Here is a 13536-nt window from a genome sequence, read left to right as displayed (position 1 = left end):
AGAAAGACGAGTATAGGCATGAGGCTTCCCAATGTGGACACAGGTTCATGGTTGGACCAAAACTTCTATTGAAAACAGCTCATATTTTACGTCAAGACTTCATCGATCGAAGGTTATAACCAAGCACAGAGAAGACAGATACAAGACAGGCCAAGTGTTGCAGTGTCATAAGTCTCTTCAAATCTTCGCCACATACTCTATTCAAAATCCAGAACGTAGTAGTTGGCAACACTTATTTCTGGAAACAAAAATTGTAAGGTATTAAACAAAGTAGACAAATGAAAACCAAAATAGTAAGCAAAGCAAACAAAGTGAAAACAAAAACAAGCAAGCAAAGCAACCAAGTCAGCAAGAAGAAAATCATGCAAACCACAAAGCAAAGACAAGTGAAAAATAAAATGCTACTACTACTCCTACGTTAAACGATCAGGGTTACATGAAATGAAACTTCCAATGAAGCCACCGTAGGCATACCCGACATGCAATCACAAAGATATGAGCAATTAAAATAGATAAAAAATAGCGTGGAACAAAAAATGAAAACACTTGCAAAACTTGCACACGAGAGAGAAGGTCTCACCTGTGGGCGGAATAATGTGTCACAACCACCGAACACACACACTTACCTCTTCCGTGACTACCATTTTTCGACAAACCTCGAAGGCCTCTTGTGAGTGTGTGTTGTTCTGTACCAAGTTTCTCAGCCAGTGAGAGGAAGGACTAAAGCTTTTTACCTGCAACACGACTCGCCAAGTAAGATTGTTCTAGCCATTCAATGATTGGATCATAAAATTTGTGATGGATGTTTTGAAATATTTGTGATCTTTGAGAAGATGGATTCCTCATTCGAGAGAGGGGATCATGATGGGAATCTATTACGGATAGATAGATCTGGTCATTCTCATCAGTCATGTCAAGACAGTGAGGGCCTGCATAGCCATTAGTGCAGGCCGAAGTGCTTCAGTTGCTTGATAGAAGTCTAAGAAGAAAGATGTTAAATGGTGAATATCATAGTGTGCAAAGCAACTATCATTGGATGTATTGTTGGGAAAATGATAAACTGCATGATAGCCACCCAAGATAGAAGAGAAATTAGACCAGACGATTGAGATGTCGGATTCCAAGTTTAACATGAATGAGGAAACATTTTGAACAATCGTGTGAATGCTTTGAATGAGGGAACCAAGTTCATTGCGTGTTAGGCATGATAGTACACCCATGTGCAACTGGTGAAAAAGTCCACATGCATCATGGCCATCACAGAAATGTAGAAAGGATGCCAGCACTGTGAAAGTGTGAAACCGGTTGGGGTGTGGTGAAACGAGAGTAACTTGATTCGCGCGATAGGTCATGCACTCGTCATCACATAGGGAGATTGTTGGTGTGATGAGTGGGTAGATTTGACATGAAAAATTTGTAAAAATACCAAGGAGCTTATTACAAGAGAGAAAATATGATAAGTGTGATTCTGGATAGAGATAGTCTTTGAGATGATCAACTTCACTGTCCCATGATTGGATGAGGGATCAACACTCCTAACTCGAATTGTATGTAAGGGAGGTGCATGAAGACAGACATGTTGTGACAGACTCGTGGATTTGATCATTAGAGAAAATATGAAATTTTGAAATATCATACCCCATATAGTAAATATTCTTTACATGGGGATCCATGTCGAGAGCAACCGTGCAGATAGATGGATTGTGTGTGAGAAACGAGATCTGATTAAGTTTGACGGGCTTACCAAAGTTGTGAGGTCCTAGCATAACCATCAATGGATGTTGAAGTGCCTCGACTCCCTAGCACATCCCAGAACTTTCCAGAATTGAAAAATTCAATTTTGGGATGTGAACTAGATCATCCATGGCTTGAGGATGGATGTTGTTACTGATTTCAAAACTTCTCTTAGGACGACAACCATCTTTGTCACAGGATTCATCAAAATTTTTAGGAAGCTGACTTGACAAGTTGTCTTCATGCAACGCACAAGATGATGACGAGTGGGAAGAGTCCTGTGCGTTGAGACTGTTTTCATCATGGACAACATCATTGCCTTGTGTTGATCAAGGAGATAACTCAAAATATGAAGAAGAAAGAAAATGTAGAGTGTCTCTGACGCATGTTCATGCGCTGTGAATGATAGGACACACATGCAAGTGAGGTGTAGAGAAAGCTTCGATATGGATGTCTTCTTTGACTGGTGTGCATTCCAGATCTGAGTTAGAGTGTACATGAGATGACAATAGATCATATGACGTGCTTAGGCATTCATCATAGCATACGGAAGCGTGGGAGTGATGAAAGCCCAATACTGGAGGTTGATCGAAAGAATTGATTGTGCATGATTTTTCACCAATATTTGCGGATCAAGGATCGATCAAGAACGGAAGCTCAACATTTTGAGAGGAATTGATTGTGTCTTCACCATCCTGCTTCTCCTCTTTTATGATAATACTACCTTGCACATGACTACAACTTGAGCCAGTATCTCGAGAATCAAGAGAGTGCGTGTAGGTAGCTTATGAAGTAGATCGCTCAAGCAAGTCATGGTGCAAGGAGTCAAGGCTTGTAGATGATGGAGGATGGCAGAGATGTTGATTAGACTCAAGACTTGGGTTAGGAATGATGGTGTCCTCTTGTAGAATGGAGGGATGAGTTTTCACCATAGGTTTTCCTAACCATTATGGAATTTCCTCCGTTGGGGCGGGAGATAGCTAAGCAGATGGATTGGGAACATGCTGCGCAAATTTCTCAGCTTTGCAACCGTTGCGAGGGGGGACCCTATACACATATTTCTTAGTTTTATGGTTGCTGCAAGGGGGAATCCTCTTCGAGACATGAGGTGTCTCATGGTACGCAAGAGTTGAGGAAGAAGGGAAATCAAGAAGTGCACCGTTTCGGGAGACATGAACTAAGCGTTTTAGCTCTTGGCTCATGAAGTCAAGGTCCACAAACTACTAAGGAATTTCGTGATATAGGTGAAGAAAGTAGGTAGCAAAGTCCTCAACTGATTTGATAGGCTTCATTCTTAAACGAGAGATTCTTTCATAGACATCTTGCTGGTCACACTCATCGAAGGCTTGATGGAGCTCCTTGAGGAAGGTGAGAAGAGAATTGACGGAAGCAGGTGGTAGGGTATGACACCACTAATTAGTACAAACTTCAAGGGTGAAGAATAAGAGTATTCAAACAATATCATCACTATCGATTCCACGAGATTCACAGAAATGAAGAAAATTAGAAATGTGTTTGGTTACGGGAATTCTGTCCTCATCGTCTTTAACAAGGACAAGTGATCAAGAAGATCATCGAGGATTGATAAATGATTAAGGGAGAAATGAGAGGGGAGCAAGAATTGTGTATTATTCATTGGGTAAGAGATTCAACCCAGATGTATGGGTTCAGCTTGTGATTTGGCCCTCCTTCTAGCGCAAAAATGTTAACGATCCTGGACCCGCCAACATCAGGGGATCTCCCTGGTATGAAGTCCCAAATAGAACTCACACCATTTGGTGTAGGAGTCCCATCTGGTATGATGGCCCGGTTGCCATTATCTTAATTACGCCGTAAGGCGTTCCCTCTGAAATAAACTTTCCTTATTGTCTATCTATCACCCTTAAATACCGTTAGATTATAGGTTAGACGATTGAGAAAGGTTGAACCGTTGGATCACAAAAAAATGTAATTAAGAATTGTTGCAGGTATTCGAAAGTAATTAAGAATTGTTGCAGGTATTCGATTCGCCTGGCCTGGTTCATACTGTGATATGCGTAGAGGGTAATGCTGTTACCCTCGCACAGGAAAGCCTGCTTCCAACTTTTCCATTCATGGTCTCTGGCCCAATTACAGCGACGGGAAATGGCCACAGTTAAGAATTGTTGCAGGTATTTGAAAGTAATTAAGAATTGTTGCAGGTATTCGATTCACCTGGCCTGGTTCATACTGTGATATGCGTAGAGGGTAATGCTGTCACCCTCGCACAGGAAAGCCTGCTTCCGACTTTTCCATTCATGGTCTCTGGCCCAATTACAGCGACGGGAAATGGCCATAGTTCTGTGATTCTTGGTCTCTGGCCCAATTACAGTGACGGGAAATGGCAACAGTTTGTGATTCTTCTAGAGAATTCGATTACTCAAAGGTGCTGCTCACTCTATAATTTTGACTTATACTGATCATGGCCGTATTTTATGTATTGTGAGAGAATTTTCAGATTTCAGATCTGAAGGAAGAGCTGAACAAATATTGGGATTCTTTAAGCTGTCCTAACAGTGATGGACACAAATTCTATGGGTACGAATGGGAGAAGCACGACACTTTCTCTCTCAATCTTGATGACCATTCATACTTTGAGTCGGCTCTTTCCTTGAGAGAAAATATGGACATTCTCGGGGCACTTAAAGAAGCAGGTGATCAGATACTAGGAGACCGCTGCCAAATTATTTCTTTCATACAAAATCAGTATTTAGATTTGTAATAGTAATTGGTAGTTTGTTTGCGGGTATTAAACCTGACGGAAGAGAATACAGTTTGAGGAATATCAAAGAAGCCATTGGAGAAAGCACTGGACAACCGCCAAGAATCGAATGCAACAGACGTGAGGAGGGAGAGCATCAACTATATCAGTTGTATGTATGTGTTGATAAATGGGACGCTTTCACTGTTATCGAATGCCCCCTTTTACCCGCACAACAATTGCCTTTCCATGCTTGTTTTTCCTCCTTTCTGGGACAACGATCACAAGATCCAAGAAGCTTTCACAAGCGAAAACAATACTAATGGAACCGAGGATCATTAGCTCTCCATAGTGAGCATTTCTTTCATCTATCCAATTTTTAGGGCCAAGGGTTTGTTCAGTCAGGTCGGTTCCTGATCAAGAAAGATCAATTGCATCGCGTGAGGAGCAGGGGACCTATTGCACTTTACCACAACAGGGCATTGCCTATCTTGGTAAGCATGTTGTAGACGAACCGCCAGACTAGAGATTCTGCTCCTTGATCCAACAACCTGATCAATTATTTCTAATTTTTCGTCCCTCTTGGTTAGGAGTTTTTGACTAGCCATGCAAGAAGTCAGGCCATTAGACCATATAGTAAAATTCCTAACGAACATAACGCTTTTCATAGTCACCAACATATTTTGGAGAGGCCTGAATGAAGAAAGCTGTGAATTTCAATTATTAGCAAAGAGTTTTGACTTTAATGTTCAAGGTTGGTTTAATACCTGCTTCATTTCCTGTCATAGCCAAGAAAGAGAGGTTGCAACGGTCAAGCATCAAAGTATCAATCATAAAAAAAATTGTATTAAGAAAAATACAATGTCTAGAACATATGCTTTCCTGAAATGCAACCTCAAATCAACTTATAGGACTCCTGCTGCCACAAAGAGATTCCAGCCTATTCCAAAAATAGAGAATCCAAGAAGTCAACTGAATAACAAAACATGGGTCGCGTGTGCTTTACCATTTACTATTTCCTGTACGACCATTGGAATATTAATACCACAATAAGATTCCCCCTCCGACATATAATGGATTAGATAGAAACTCGGGGAATGCTTCAAACCACTGCATCCAAGATTATAAACTGTACTGAGATTCGCAAAAATCTATACACTTGTAAAATATTTTTTTTGTAGCGTGATAGAACTGAAAACCTTTATGAGGAAAGTATGTATATCTGAAGCAGCCTTAAAATCTCCAGTCTTGTAATCTGTCGCTGTATTGGAGTAAGAAAAACCAGTCCCAACTGGAGAATCAACAAAAAGAATGTTGGAGACCTACATGTGCAAAACCATTCAAGGTTAATCCATTACAATAAAAACTATACATTCAGTGGCATCCAAGTTAAGTCCAAGTTGGATGAGAAACAGTTTAATAATGGAAAATTCCAAAGTGATGAAAGCAATAGAACATAAAAGTTGATAACATAGATGCTTTATCAGTGACATAATTTGGTATGATCACTTGACGAATGTTTGAAAGAAGGAAAAAAATTTGGTGCCCTAATTAAAAACATTTCATTATAACCATAGGGGCAGAGGCAGGAGCCTTGAACGCCAACCTTAGTCCAAGAGTGTGAATTGGGGATGAGCGTGGGAAAACTCCCATAATTGTTACTGAGATTAAAACTCATTGGACCTGCAATAGGAGAAAAACTTTGGGATAAATATTAGAAGATATCTATCATTTTATTTTACAAATTTCTAAAAATCACTATTATGTTCTGTTTTTCTCTACACAAGGATTGCATCAAAATAGCCTCCCACCCTGCCTAGCCTTGCAAGTCTGGCAAGTGCATTATCTTTTCACGATCAATGATGAACATTGAATAGGTAATGTTTCAAGAGTATGAAATCCATAATTTATCGATTTCCGTTATTCTTTGGTTTACAATGATATCTTAGTATTGCATAAGCCTAATTATAACAGCAATTGACTCGGTTTTGGGTGCCAATCCAACAACATGGGTAAAAGTGAGCTTACAGTTAGCCATTTGAACAAGCCGTTCCCATGGCCAGATTACACAATTTGAAAACTTAATATGTACAAGACAATAAGAGCAAGAATTCCCATAGCTGACCAATCTCATAGACAAATGCAGTGAAACCGGTGCAACCAGGAACTCCCTCAAGCCAAAGAAGAGGTGGATCATTTGCTGGATTACTTTCTGACTTCACAAAATAGTAGAAAAGTTCTCTTCCATTGCCCTCACTAACTGTCACATACTTGCATGAATATGGAGAAAACACAAAGACTTTCATGCAGTTAATTGGTCATCCGATAGAATATAAGAGTGGTAGAATCACACTTTAAGCACTCCATATAACAATTTTCGCTCCTACTCTTTTACATATTTTGAACTCTCCATACAAAAATTTTGACTTTAATATTTTTTAGCTTCAATTGTCACCAAATTTATTAAGTATCCATAGAAATTAAACTCTGTTCAAACATATTCACAGTCTGTGCATAACAATTAGAGATCTATATATCTTTTATGTTTTTTTGTCTTTCTTTGTCATATAAGCATGCATTCTACAAGATATGAACATTTTACAAGCTATGAACTCTTTGGTTATGTTCTTAATCTTTGCATAAATACACAACTAATTGTTTATTTACAAAGAGGAGCAAATTCATGCATGCTATTTTTGAACATGACTGTGTTAATGAATAAATATTCTTTCCAGGTGCTGCCTTGCAATTCAGCTGAAGTGAGGTGATAATCAGAGATATAATTACATGGGTAATGAATAAATTAACCACAAATTGCATGGACTTCGTCAGGGAAGACATTGTTATGGAAATACACCCAACCTCACTTCAATTAAAAAGAAAACAGTGTGTCTACATATATATTTCTCGAGTGCACTTCTAATAGGCCTCGAAACGCTTTGATATATATGGACAGTTCATTAAAGACATCGATAATTCTTATTTAAAATGATTCAGTTATTTTCATGACTCATTTGAACATTTAAAGATTATGTCAAATCGTACGTATCTCTATCAGTGTGAATATGCTCAGGCTAAGTCAACAGAATATTTTCTGCATTGCCCCTTCAAGATGATCAAACGTTATCTTCTCTATCTGCCATTCATTTCAGCCCGCCAGCCGGTGTAAAGACTTCTGGTTGTATCCATGTAGTGCCTGGAAAATAACATCCACGACCATATCCTGGAGCTTATCTGATTGCCGATTTTCTGAATATTTGGCAATTGGATGGACAAGGATATGGGCGCGGGTAAAAATTTCACGGTTTTTATGTCCATCAGATTATTAAATATTTGGGGAATCTGCAATCCAGATAAAATACTTAGTCAAAAATTTAACTACGGTTTTAAATATTTGGGGAATCTACAATCAAAATAAAAAATGCTGTCGAATATTTAACTGCTCCCCTAAATATTCAGGGAATCTGCAATCAAGATTCCATACAAGACTGAACCCAAATCCAAAAGTGAGAAGACTAATTAAGTTGTTGGAAAGAGGATCCACAGTTGGATATTTATGCCATGGGATGTTAGGCCAGCTACATAATTTCTGGTAACCAGTTCCTCATTATTCAGATTTTCATAGTTGGAAATCATGTTCATGGGATGTTAGGCCAGCTACATAATTTCTGGTAACCAGTTCCTCATTATTCAGATTTTCATAGTTGGAAATCATGTTCATGGGATGTTAAGCCATCTACATAATTTCTGATAACCAATTCCTCATTATTCAGATTTTCATAGTTGGAAATCATGTTTTGTCTTTGTATCGAAAAGACCTACTAGGGACTCAAAGTTTTTTGTGAGAGCAGAGTGCAGGACCTACTGGAGACTAGTAAAACTGTTTGTTAGCGCAAAGAGTCCATAATACATTAAATAACAATTTTCAATTAGGCTGTTTGCGAGAGAAAAGAGTGCAGGACCCATTAGAGGCTCACAGACTTTGTTCAGCACCACTAGAGACTCATAAAGCTGTTTGTGAGTACAAATAGTGCACAACTCATTAAATAACAATTTTGAACGAGAGAAATTTTGATACGTTTGAAAGAATAGGAAACATATGTTATTACGAATTAATGTGAGAAATTTTGATAGGTTTAAAAAAAGAGTAACTTGCAATTGCACCACATGTTGCAATGGAAGGCTATAGTATGTTATAAGAAATTTTAGAAACTGGATAAATATTGAAAAGAAAGTATTTAATTAGATCATCAATATGAAGTTTTCATTGACTTCTTACTAAAAGAAGATTTTTACAAAGTTATAAGGGATATAACGAAGATTTTTATTAGTATTAAGAATGATGAGCTAAGCCATTGTGGAGTAATTTAGTATGTTTTTGACTCGTGATTACGTCATTTGATTGTATACTAAGTAATAATAAATTTAAAAAGGAAATCATAAATGTGGGCACATCACTTTTGTGGCCCATGGTCTTAGAGCCCGTGGATTATATGTGATGAAGTTGTTAAAATCTTGACGCTTCTCTATTGTAATATTCGTGAATTGAGTGGAGGGCTTACTTTGGTTGGTTTGGCCTGTTTTAAGCCATGAGAAATAGTAGATATATTATTCAATTTTCTCCTAAGAGATTCGAGGGTAAAATATGGTGTTCATGTATTTTTAATTTTTTATTTGTTATCATATGTTATAAAACATATTTATTTCTATCTCATTTTTTATTGACAAGAAGGGATTGTGGCTTGTAAAAGGAGATGATGGTTGCAAATGTCAAAGCATTATATATTGAGGCTAAAACTAACATAGAGAAGCTTGATTGGGATTTTACCTACATACATGAATATTATGTGAGAGGAAATAGAGGTCTAGTAGGGTGATATGCAACTACAAAAGTGAGATCTAGTGAGGGGATCAATTGTGTGTTAAAATGAGAGAATATAAGTACTGAATAATAATAATAACAAAAAAAAATTACTTTGGAAATGGAATTTGTAAATTATTGAATAGAAATAACAAAAAGAAATATTACTTTGGAGATGAAAATTTTAAATTACATGTATATGGCACCCAAATGTAAGAAGGTTGCAAATGTCAAAGCATTATATGTTGAGGCTAAAACTAACATAGAGAAGCCTGATTGGGATTTTACCTACATACATGAATATTGTATGAGAGGAAATAGAGGCCTAGTAGGGTGATATGCAACTAGAAAAGTGAGATCTAGTGAGGGGATCAACTATGTGTTAAAATGAGAGAATATAAGTATTGAATAATAATAATAACAAAAAATATTACTTTGGAAATGGAATTTGTAAATTATTGAATAGAAATAATAAAAAGAAATATTACTTTGGAGATGAAAATTTTAAATTACATGTATATGGCACCCAAATGTAAGATGGTTGCAAATGTCAAAGCATTATATGTTGAGGCTAAAACTAACATAGAGAAGCCTGATTGGGATTTTACCTACATACATGAATATTGTATGAGAGTAAATAGAGGCCTAGTAGGGTGATATGCAACTAGAAAAGTGAGATCTAGTGAGGGGATCAACTATGTGTTAAAATGAGAGAATGTAAGTATTGAATAATAATAATAATAACAAAAAAAGATTACTTTGGAAATAGAATTTGTAAATTATTGAATAGAAATAACAAAAAGAAATATTACTTTGGAGATGAAAATTTTAAATTACATGTATATGGCACCCAAATGTAACATGTTTGCAAATGTCAAAGCATTATATGTTGAAGCTAAAACTAACATAGAGAAGCCTGATTGGGATTTTACCTACATACATGAATATTGTATGAGAGGAAATAAAAAGGTCTAGTACGGTGATATGCAACTAAAAAAGTGATATCTAGTGAGGAGAGAAACTGTGTGTTAAAATGAGAGAATAGCCACATAAGTCCTGAATAATAATAACAAAAAAAGATTACTTTGGAAACGGAAATTTGTAAATTATTGAATAGAAATAACAAAAAGAAATATTACTTTGCAGATGAAAATTGTAAATTACATGTATATGGCACCCAAAAGTAGGACTTGGCTTATCCTTTCTTGGAGTAGACCTAGGTGATAGGAGAGAAGAGCATGCAAATGTTTAAAGTGGTGATTGCATGAGAGGAATCAAATATTTTAATTAGTAAATATCTTCTTTAAATTTTTTCATTCATTCATATTCATATATATATAATTTAATCTTATGTTGTTAATGATGGAGTAGATTTGTAGCCTTGGGACAACTCAACTAATGATGGTTGTGTAAGTAAATGAAGTATTATATGTGAAGAGGTTTTTGGTTCACATCACCCCAATTCACATATATATGCAGAATGGTCATATCTAAGCACCTAGCCAAGAGGTTATAGTAGTAGTGGTTGGAATCGACCATTTGCTCAAAAAGTCTCAAGGTTTCCACCCCATCCCCATGCTGAGCATGACGAAAAATCATTGCATTCCATGAGACAACATCACGCTCAATCATCTTCTCGAAAACTTTCCGTGCATCTTTTATGCCTCCACATTTGGCATACATAGTAACCAGGGCATTGACCGCAGACATGGGTGACTCAAACCCCATACAGAAAATATGGGCATGAATGTGTCTTCCATGCTCCAGAACTGCTAGGTTGGCACACGCACTAACAATGCTAGCAAAAGTTGCCTCATCTGGCTTCAAACCAGTGTGTTGCATTTGACAAAAGAGTTTTAGAGCCTCTTCACTATACCCATGCTGTAGGAGATCACATCTTATTCAGGCATTTTGTCTAACACTTGACGGGCATATTGTAGGCTGCCAGATTTAGCATACATGTCTACATGAGCACTTCCAACGAACATATTTGAGTCAAAACTAGTATGGATAATGTGGCCGTGAAGTTGTTTACCTTCTTCAAAAGCAGGTAAGCGGGAACTTACATTGAGAATGCTTCCATAAGTGAATTGATTTAGTTTCACACCTATCTGTTTCATTTGGAAACTAAGCTTTAAGGCCTCCTGATAATGGCCATTATGTGCATATCCTACAATAATTGCATTCCATGAGATTAAGTCTCGTTCCTGCATTTTATCAAACACACATAATGCATCTTCTATGGTTTGAGTTTTGGCATACATTGTAACAATAGCATTGCACACAGAAACTTGGGACTGGAATCCACTTCTGATAATGTATGCATGGACCTGTCTGCCAAACCTCAAATCAATGAGAATAGCACACGCATTGACGACACTGACAAATGTCAACTCATTTGGCTTCATACTGGTCTAGTGAATTTGATTAAAAAACCTTGTGGACTCGTCCACTTGCCCATTTTGGGCATATCCTGCAACCATGGTAGTCCAAGAAACAATATTTCGAATCGGCATTAAATCAAACATTTGGCGTGCACCATCTACTCTCCCACATTTGGCATACATATCAACAAGAGCAATCCCAACAAATACATTTGACTCAAATCCAAGCTTAACAACCTGTCCATGAATTTTCCTCCCATATCCTAAATCCACCATGCTTGCACATGCACTTACAATGCCGGCTAAGGTGAACTCATCAGGTTTCGTGCCCATCCATTGCATCTGGCCATATAAATCCATGGCTTCAACCTGATCACCACATTGGGCATATGCCACAATCATTGCATTCAAGGAAACTATGCTACGTTCATGCATTTTTTCAAACAGACACCGTGCATTTTCCACATACCCACATTTTACATAACCTGTAAGAACCATAGTCCATGAACAGACATCTCGTTTAGGCATTGTGTCAAACACTTGGCATGCATCCTTAATTCTCCCACACTTCACATACATGTCAATCATACAATTCCACAAATAGATGCTTGGCTTAAAGCCGGTTTTAACTATATGGCCATGAACCCTCTTGCCCTCTGCTAGGGCTCTGCTATTTCCGCACTCCAGCAAGTGACGAACATAAATATTAGGATCCACCTGAACAAACCTGCAATATGTAGAATTCAGAACACCTATATCATGGCTACTTCCTTGTTCTTCTTTGGAATAATCTTTGAGAGCATAACCAAACTCTCTCCGCTTATTCACCCAATACCTACACTCTAGATGAAACACCAATGTATTCAAAATTCTTCTCTGAGTATGATGATGGTGTCCGAGCTATTTTAAACAGGTGAAATTTTGATAAGATGAATGGCACTGAGTGCTATGAATTTCACCTAGAGTACTCAGAGAAGAATTTTGAATACATTGGTGTTTCATATAGAGTGTAAGTACTCGGTACAAGTAAAGTTAGCTTCATGTTCTCACCCATAATGATTGCCTGGTTCGCAACCAACATCACGATAGGACAGTATAATATTGTGAAATATTATCCTGGAGCATTCAAGGCATTCAACCCATATTATATATACTATTACTTTCATGAATATCACTAATAAGGATGGGTGATGCTTGGAGGTGTAGTCTTATGTATAACAAGTATTGATTATTCGCATGATGATATGTGTCTCATTTTATCATATAGCATACTTGGAACTGTTTTCTAACTCAATTGATAAATCCATACCAATGATTTTCTCAAACAAAATTCATAACTTCATCCCAGTTATTTATGTTAAAGCTATACAAATAGAAACACTAAGATCAATGCTTTGTTCTGACTGGATCCAGGTGCCGAGGCCATGTTTGCAGACTTGGGCCATTTCAACAGGAAATCAATCCAGGTCCAAGCTATATGTCAAGGACAGAATTATTAGTATTTCATCATATCTGTGTGCTTCATCCTCAAGTTTTAGTACCATAATGAGAAATTTGGGTTGTTTGTTGCAGCTTGCTTTCTATGTGTTGGTTTACCCATCTTTGCTTATCACATATATGAGACAGGCGACTTATTTGATAAAAAACCCAGGGGACATAAGCTCTACATTTTACAAAGCAATACTACAACCTGTGTATTGGTCAATGTTCATTGTTGCCACTTTAGCAGCCATTGTAGCCAGTCAAGCATTGATTATAGCAACATTCTCAATCATAAAACAGTCCATGGCTCTTAGCTACTTCCCTCAAGCTTATTTTCCACCACAGGGATGAAAAAT

The 13536-nt window shown here is 37.4% G+C and overlaps 1 protein-coding gene across 1 annotated transcript; it reads right to left on the bottom strand.

Annotated features, from left to right (window-relative positions):
- Nucleotides 1–5353: 5353 nt before the first annotated feature.
- On the bottom strand, nt 5354–12779 carry LOC149157738 (pentatricopeptide repeat-containing protein At2g13600-like). Its single transcript, XM_089433772.1, has 7 exons — nt 12688–12779; nt 11751–12533; nt 11381–11648; nt 10851–11195; nt 5653–5775; nt 5499–5563; nt 5354–5393 (listed from the first exon to the last, which is right to left on the bottom strand). Exons 1-7 carry the CDS (start codon nt 12777–12779, stop codon nt 5354–5356), a joined length of 1716 nt encoding a protein of 571 aa, XP_089289898.1.
- Nucleotides 12780–13536: the final 757 nt, after the last annotated feature.

This window comes from Pinus tabuliformis, chromosome 5_2 (assembly GCF_031772625.1).
Source record: "Pinus tabuliformis cultivar Carrire ecotype Pingquan chromosome 5_2, CPIR1, whole genome shotgun sequence".
Classification (NCBI taxonomy): Eukaryota; Viridiplantae; Streptophyta; class Pinopsida; order Pinales; family Pinaceae; genus Pinus; species Pinus tabuliformis.
This window is presented reverse-complemented; position numbering and strand designations above follow the sequence as displayed.

Bases quoted from the DNA above. Each gene is read 5' to 3' on its own strand.
- LOC149157738 (XM_089433772.1), bottom strand. From the start codon at position 12,779: ATGTTGGTTGCGAACCAGGCAATCATTATGGGTGAGAACATGAAGCTA. The intron at 12,534-12,687 runs GTATTCAAAATT...TCTAGAGTGTAG, and splicing joins ACTCTATATGAAACACCAAT to GTATTGGGTGAATAAGCGGA. The intron at 5,394-5,498 runs GTATTAATATTC...TTTTTGGAATAG, and splicing joins GGAGGGGGAATCTTATTGTG to GCTGGAATCTCTTTGTGGCA.